Raw genomic sequence first — 7,830 nt, forward strand, 5'->3', positions numbered from 1 at the left:
AGAATGATGGTCTATCTTCCCTTCAACTAAAAGTGTGAACAAACCATAGTTTGGATAACCAAGAGTCTGAGAATAGTCATGTGTAGATAAAGTAGGCTACATTATCTTTAATATGAGCAAAGTAACATATCTAACCTCACCTCAAAAAAGAACAAAGCATCTTCTGGCTATAGTAATATAGGTTACTGTATATAATAATATGATATACTTTCTCTTTTAGCAATTTTATTATTGTATATTTTATATATTATTAAATTATGAAATAATTTTCTTGATGGTAGAGTAGGCAGAATTGTGTTCTGTTCTGGGCATGAAGAATTGCTGGGTTATTCTAGTTATCATTCTATCACCAGGTTCACTAGCATGACCAATCAGGTGTAAAATATACTTTTTTTTTTCTTTTACCTCCCTGTGTCATGTACTTGAAAATCAAGAAAAAATATGTAGCAGTAGCAGTAGTGTCCCAGAGCAGGAAGACTCAGTGCTGTTCCAGAGTGTCACAGGCCAGAGTAATGATTCTGACATTTGGGAAAAAAAGCTTATGATAAAGCTGTGGCTTCCTTCAAGCATGCTCTAAAGAATGGTGACATTCGTGAAACTTCAGATAAACCAAAGGGCAAATCTAGGTGAAAACCTCTTAAGAAGAATAAAAGCCGGAAGACTGTTTCGACCTCCCTGAAACAGTGGAAAGCTGGTGACAAGTGTTCTGCCATTTGGTCAGAAGATGGCTATATTTACCAGCTACCATTGCTTCAGTTGATTTTTAAGAGAGAAAACTGTATCGTGATTTACATTGGATATGGAAATAGAGAAAAATCTGTCGGATCTGCTTTCCCCAACCTCTGAAGTAGGTAATAATATAGAACAGAAAGCTCAGGAGAATGAAAATGAAAGTCAAGTTTCTGAAGATGAAAGTGAAAACTCCTCTAGATCTCCTGGAAATAAATCAAATAACATCAAGTCAAAAGCAATTCCATGGAACTATTTCCTTCTTCCACTACTACCAATGCCAGGGTCAGGATTGGGACCAGGAAAGCCAGGCCTAAAATTCAGTAGCCCACCACCACCTTCACCACCACTTCATGTTGGTTACCTACATTTCCTTCAGGCCCATCAATAATTCTCCACCCCATCCCCACCTCCAATATGTCCAGATGTCTCTTGATGATTCTGCTGCTTTGGGAACTATGTTACTCTCTTGGTAAATGAGTGGCTATCATATTGGCTATTACATGGGGTCTCAGACAAAGTCAAAAAAGAAGCAAGGTGCTCACATTTCAATTAAAGAGTAAGTCTGCTATCATTATAAAATTGAATTTTACTTTTGAATAAATTTTATGATTTGTGGGAAACTGATGTTTTTTGAATATTTTAAAAAATTGAAATGTAAAAAGTTGAAAAGTTAAAGGTATTTTGATGCCCAAACTATCCGATAAAAATTTGATCTACATCCCCACTAAAATTATATTGGTGTCAGAATGTCATCTCACCAAACGCGCTGGTGGGTCACACAGACAAAATGTACTTTTACAAAAACAAAAACAAGAAAAAATCCTCAAGATTTGGTGACACTTTTAGCATTACTTACTAGCAGTGGTCAGAAAACCAGGCAGCTTTTAAATTTGTGATGCAATATAAAGTGTACTGCATTATATATGAAGTGTCTTTGTCAAGAATGTTTAACTGAAATCTAATCAAGTCTTTCAGTCTGATTTCCCATTTGCAAGGAGTATGGAAGATGGAGCAACAAGTTCGATGACATTACTAAAGAAGCTGTCAAACAGGTTTAGAATACAAAATGTTATGAAAGATAACTGGCTTTGTTTCTTCAAACTATCAGGGTCAAGAAAAAAAAAGGAGTTGGGTTGGGTAACTATTATTGATTAAAAGTTACTTAAGAGACATAACAGATTAACATAATGTGAGATCTTTTATAGTATTGGGGATTAAAACCTTGTGCAAGCTAAGCACCAGCACTACCTCTGAGCTGTCTTCAGTCCCCAGTGTAAAAGGCTTGAATACACTCTGGTTTGAAAACCCTTTATAACAACCTTGAATTGAGGGCAATGAAGAAATTTTGAATATGGATTGTATCTTAAATATTAGATAATTCTGGATTTTGTGAATTGGGATAAAACTTGTTTATAGAATAATGTCTTTTAATTAGTTTATGAAGCATTCAGGAACAGAATGTTATAGTGGCTCTAAAATATTTGTAAATGGTTTCTCCAAGTGTGTTTGTATATGAAGCATATACAACAAATTGTTTATCTAACTGGTGTGTATATGGATATTCACTGTACCATACTCTCATTTTTGTATGTTTAAAAGTATAAAATAAATATATTTAATTTGTAAAAATTAGCAAAACTTTTTTTAAAAAGAAAAAATATGCATTGCTTTAGGGACTCCTTCTTTGTTGACAAGATTAAATGAATGAAGAAATCAGTTAATTGACCAGTGGTCACACCTGTACTAAAATCCTGCCACAGAAGAAACTCAAGACTAAGACTTATAAAGTGTATGATGGGTTAGAATGTCATCATTATCTCATAGATATTTGAAGAATTTTCCAAAATGAAACATAATGATTTTGAACACAAAATATCTATTAGATAATATTTAGTTTTATTTTAAACAAAAGCCATATGTAATTTCTTAAAGAGATTAATGATATATTAATGGATGTAGATAGTATAGGATATATATGGTTTTCCTAGAAATATTTCAAAACAGAAAAAAGGATAAAATTATCAAGGAACTAATGGGTGGTAGTGGCTCTTCTACATCCTGGAGATATCGCTGTATGAACAGAGGAAATTACATGGAGATCTCAATCTGATCAGTTTAAAATATAAGCAGGCAAGAACAAATTAGAATAAAAGGGGAAAAAGTGTGTATATTGGATTGGGCACAAGTTGAACATATATATCCATTTGTAGCTTAGATTTTAAAGTACTATTCAAATTTCTGAAGTAATACAGAATAAACAGGATAAATAAGGTATATGAAAGAAAAGGACAGGAAAGAGATTTTTCAGGCTGCAATGTCTTCGTAACAAGGAATTATAGCCATGATATTTTTAAGTTTTATTCAGTTTCATATATATTGAAGAAAGAAAGTCGATAATCACATTTGGAAGATGGACATTTCATAAACTGAGTTTTGGTCAATTATATAAAAGATATAGAAGATGATGGGGTTGGTACTAATGGATATATGGATAAACACCACCGTGAGCATTTCTACTAATCTTTGCCTCTGTGATACATATGAGATAAAACTGTACCTAGAAAATGGCACTCAAAGGACTATAAAAAGATGAAGTAACATAAAAATCCTAGAAATATTTAAGGATATTCACAAATGGACTAAACATTACTTCACACCATGTGGTCATCAATGAATTAGATCTGATAAATAATCCCGCAGATTACTTCTATTCACAGGAAAGTTTCTCGGTGTAGTATTTTCTTCAGGGCAACACTAACATCTTTATTCCTCAGGCTGTAGATCAGAGGGTTCAGCATGGGCACAATAATGGTGTAAAACACAGAGGACACTTTTCCTTGGTCCATGGAGCTGACTGCTGATGGCTGCAGGTACATGAATGCAGCAGATCCAAAGAAGAGAGCAACAGCAGAGATGTGGGAGCTGCAGGTGCTGAAGGCTTTGGCTCTGCCTTCAGAGGAGCGAATGCGCAGGATGCTGGCTATGATGAAGATGTAGGAGCTGAAGATGGTCAGGGTGGGGACAAAGATGTTAAATGTGCCAAAAAACAGAATCAGCACTTCATTGACATAGGTACTCGAGCAAGAGAGCTTTAGGAGCGGAAGAAGATCACAGAAATAATGGTTGATCACATCAATTTTGCAGAATTGGACTCTAATCATGCAGCCTGTATGAGCTGATGCACAAACCACACCTATAATATACACCCCTAAAATCAGGGAAAGGCAAGTCTGAGAGGACATGATGACATGGTAAAGCAGTGGGCTACAGATGGCCACATAGCGGTCATAGGCCATTGCAGCCAACATGTGACACTCTGATATGGCAAAAATGAGAAAGAAGTAGAGTTGAGTCATGCATCCAGGGTAGGAAATGGTATTCTTATCGCGCACAAAGTTCACCAGCATTTTGGGGGTGATCACAGTGGAATGACACAAGTCAATCAAGGACAGACTGCTGACAAAGTAGTACATGGGGGTGTGCAGGTGAGAACTGAGCACAATCAGTGTGATCATGCCCAGGTTCCCCACGACTGTGAGCACATAGATCCCTAGGAAGAGGAGGAAGAGAGGCAGCTGGAGCTCTGGCTGCTGTGAGAGTCCAGCCAGGATGAACTCAGTCACTGTGGAATGATTTTTTGTCGACATGTCCTCTATTCAGCTTCTGAAGGGAAAGAAAAGAAAAGAAAAGAAAAGAAAAGAAAAGAAAAGAAAAGAAAAGAAAAGAAAAAGAAAAGAAAAGAAAAGAAAAGAAAACAACAACAAAGAAACATGGTTGCTGGAAGGATTTCACTTTTCTTTTTATTTACATGTGGGTGCTCCATACCTATGATTTCCAGTTTAGATATCCCTTTGGTGTTTATATGATTGTTTGACCTGGGTCAATTAAGTAAAATTTGTTTCAATTTAATATTTATTAAGCTTTATTTTCAAATACTATAAATGTATTTCTTTTCTTTTTTTAAAATTCATTATTAGCCTTGAAACCATAATTTCTTCAGCTCTAGCATCTTCAGTAACTATATTCACCCTTACTTGTTTCTTCGAAACTATAAATGTATTTTATATAAAAATGTTTAGCCAACTTAAATATTTTCAGAAAACTTGATTATTTAGACAAGTTGATATAAGAGTAAAACTAGCTGAGTGAAAGTTTGAAGAGAGCAAGCCCTGCCTAAGTTCATCAACCTTTAATAACATCAAAATGATTCCTGACACAGGTGAACAGAGAAGTTATTATTGTCAGATTTTTCAGTTTTTTGTGAAATTGTCAAGAAAACTGATACTATTACTAAAATTAAACACTATCTACATCAACCATTATGCAAATCAGCAGATTTGCTAGAGCAGCTCACAATTAGCTGGTCTGTAGTCGCAGTACCAGTCCTTGAGAGAAACAGACTTGGTATTTCTTAATGTTCCTGTGTTCATATTATGACTGCATCATGTATTAATTTATACCCTTCGGCAAGTAACATACCTTAATTCGTGTCTTAACTTTGTAAGGATATAAAAGAAATAAAAATGTTACCTACCTCATAGTAAAATTGGCTGAAACATCAATTAGTTGATGAACAATATTATTATCATGCTCATATTAACTATTTACAATATATCAATTATAAAACAAGCTCTAGTTATGCATTCAAATTACAACAATGCACATCTTGATATCTCAAATTTCTTTAATCTTTTGTGAATTAGCATGGAGTTCAAAGCAGGATTATGCTTTGGGAGATCATAAAAATATAAATGTTGTCTCCTATTGTGTTAATAGGAGACACACACACATAATGACAGAAATATTAAAAAACATTTTGAAATATATCACACAAAATTACTTTAAATATTGGAATGTTTGCACCAGTGTAATAACCTAGACATGTGGTTTTCTCTATGTAAGAAATTTTAATAATTGTTTCAGTTTATTTCACAGGTCTCACTTATCAGAATTTTATCTTACAGTTTTCCTAAGTTGAAATTTCAACACATTTGTCCATTTTCCAAGTAATCAAATACACTGCACTAGTTTTTTTAAAACATTTACTTAATAAATAATTTTAAATATTATACTATAGTTTTTTTATAATAATTATAAATTATGGGGGTTTTCTTGTTTGTGTTCATTACTAAGCACTCATTCTAGAAATGTTCTAATTTTGTTTATCAATCAATTTAGGTAAACTCACTTTTAATTAGGCTGATTTTATAAGTAGTGTATTTATTTTCATTAAAAATTTTCCAATGACTTTATTTTATTCTTTACACTTTTCTTTGATGAGTTCCTGTTCTTTTCTAAACTTTATATAGTAGAAACTTGAATCAATACTTCATTTTTTTGGTAGGGAGGGTACCAGGGATTGAACTCAAGGGCACTCAACCACTGAGCCATATCCCCAGCCCTATTTTGTATTTGATTTAGAGATAGGGTCTCACTGAGTTGCTTAGGGCCTAGCTAAGTAGCTGAGGCTGGCTTTGAACTTCCAATCCTCCTAACTCAGCCTCCTGAGCTGCTGGGATTACACCATGCCTGATCAATACTTCATTTTTTATTCTATTTTAATGTATATATATGCTTTAGAAATTCCCCTCTAATTTAGTTGTATCTAACAAGTTTTGATATATCAAGTTTATAATAATATTCAGATTAAAATACTTTGCAATTTGTTCCATTTTCATTAATTCATGGTTTATGTATAGTGCATTGTGAACTTTAAAGGTGTTGAGTTTCTTTTGTGTAATTTCATTATGTTCACATTATGCACATACTCTGAAATATGTAAATTATTGCCAATTTCTGCATTTTTTATTAGTTACACATGACAGTACAATGATCTTGACATATTATATATTTAAATCAAATGGGGTATAATTTCTCATTTTTCTGAGTGTACAAGTTGAAGAATCACATTGGTCATGCAGTCACGTATATATACACAGCATATAATAACAGCATATGATCTGGTTTTATAAATACTCAATACATCTTAAATCATGTTTAGTTTCAGATGTTTTGAATAATGAATTATTTCTAATTCTTTAAATATATTATTTTAACATTTCATATGAACAGTGAGTTTTTTGGCTGCTCTTTTGATACTTATTGAGCAAATATGGCAGTACTTAACTAAATTTTCTTTCTTTTTCTTTCTTTAACTTAACAATTATCAAACCCTTTTTGCCGTGAAACGGAACACTTTATATTTGGTATATCATCTTGTTTGATGCCTCCTATCTCTTTTACCACTATATCAGACATTTATTTTTGTTTAGTGATTACAGATCATATCATTCTTCCTCTGCTCCATTAGGTCACTATGTATCCTGATACTAAAATATATTATTTGAAAGAAGTTACAAATGATATAAAATTTAAATATGCTCTCATGTAAAATAGCACCAAGATAATATTGAGAATGTAACAATAGCTTTAATGAATGCATACAATGTTTCTATAATGGAACTTCCAAATAACCCTGCCACAAATTACAGAAACTCTTAATAAGTGTAAGCATTTACTATGTTCATTATTTGACCACTTAATATTGTAAAAATATTAAGATGCTCAGATTTATGGGTGAGCTCAACATAATCCAATTCCTGGCTATTATAACTAAAAAAATATTAAAATATCTGAGGAATCAATTGGCTACTTATTTATAAGTAAATCTCTCAGAATTTATAGAAAATGTTGGCTTAGCCTGATATTGGAGAAGAGTTAATATATTGACTCTTAAGCAGTTATAAACAGTTATAAACATCATTCTCTACAAACTCAAGATGATATAATAATGTCCTTCATGCTCTTCACCCCTTTCTCTTTGAATCTGTCTCTGCTTTACCTCTATATACAGGATCAGGAAATGCTTTGAATTCCAGAATCCAATGTTTTTCAAATCAGAGAGTTTTATATCAAATCCAATATTTCAGCCAGATCTGTAGCTCACAGTTCATCTTCACTTCATAGCAGTGGGTAGCATGGGATCTTCTAGTTTGATGGTGAATGAGATAGAGTAATGTGGGCTATTGCTATATGGTCAGATGCAGAGCACACCGGAACACAAAGAGTGTTTATGAATCCAGGGATTTCCAGTATGGT

At 33.2% G+C, this 7,830-nt stretch overlaps 1 protein-coding gene and 1 pseudogene across 2 annotated transcripts; one reads left to right on the forward strand and one right to left on the reverse strand.

Annotated features, from left to right (window-relative positions):
• Positions 1 to 1,006: 1,006 nt before the first annotated feature.
• LOC101966237 (survival motor neuron protein pseudogene) lies at positions 1,007 to 1,285 on the forward strand (annotated as a pseudogene).
• Positions 1,286 to 3,443: 2,158 nt separating this feature from the next.
• Positions 3,444 to 7,174, reverse strand: LOC101957910 (olfactory receptor 8G1). 2 transcript variants are annotated; one of them, XM_013359951.2, is made up of 2 exons: positions 7,132 to 7,174; positions 3,444 to 4,354 (listed from the first exon to the last, which is right to left on the reverse strand). In XM_013359951.2, the coding sequence occupies exons 1-2, from the start codon at positions 7,172 to 7,174 to the stop codon at positions 3,444 to 3,446; spliced, it is 954 nt and encodes a 317-aa protein (XP_013215405.2). The 2 variants fall into 2 exon arrangements, with proteins under 2 accessions (XP_013215405.2, XP_005328467.3); XM_005328410.3 differs by lacking the exon at positions 7,132 to 7,174 and having other exon boundaries at positions 3,444 to 4,379.
• Between the last annotated feature and the right edge of the window lie 656 nt (positions 7,175 to 7,830).

This window comes from Ictidomys tridecemlineatus, chromosome 4 (assembly GCF_052094955.1).
Source record: "Ictidomys tridecemlineatus isolate mIctTri1 chromosome 4, mIctTri1.hap1, whole genome shotgun sequence".
Classification (NCBI taxonomy): Eukaryota; Metazoa; Chordata; class Mammalia; order Rodentia; family Sciuridae; genus Ictidomys; species Ictidomys tridecemlineatus.

Excerpts from the sequence above, each read along its gene's own strand:
- LOC101957910 (XM_013359951.2), bottom strand. The coding sequence starts at position 7,174 with ATGCATTCATTAAAGCTATTGTTACATTCTCAATATTATCTTG. Across the intron at positions 4,355-7,131 it reads ACATTCTCAATATTATCTTG|TGACTGAGTTCATCCTGGCT; the intron begins GTGCTATTTTAC and ends ATCATTCCACAG.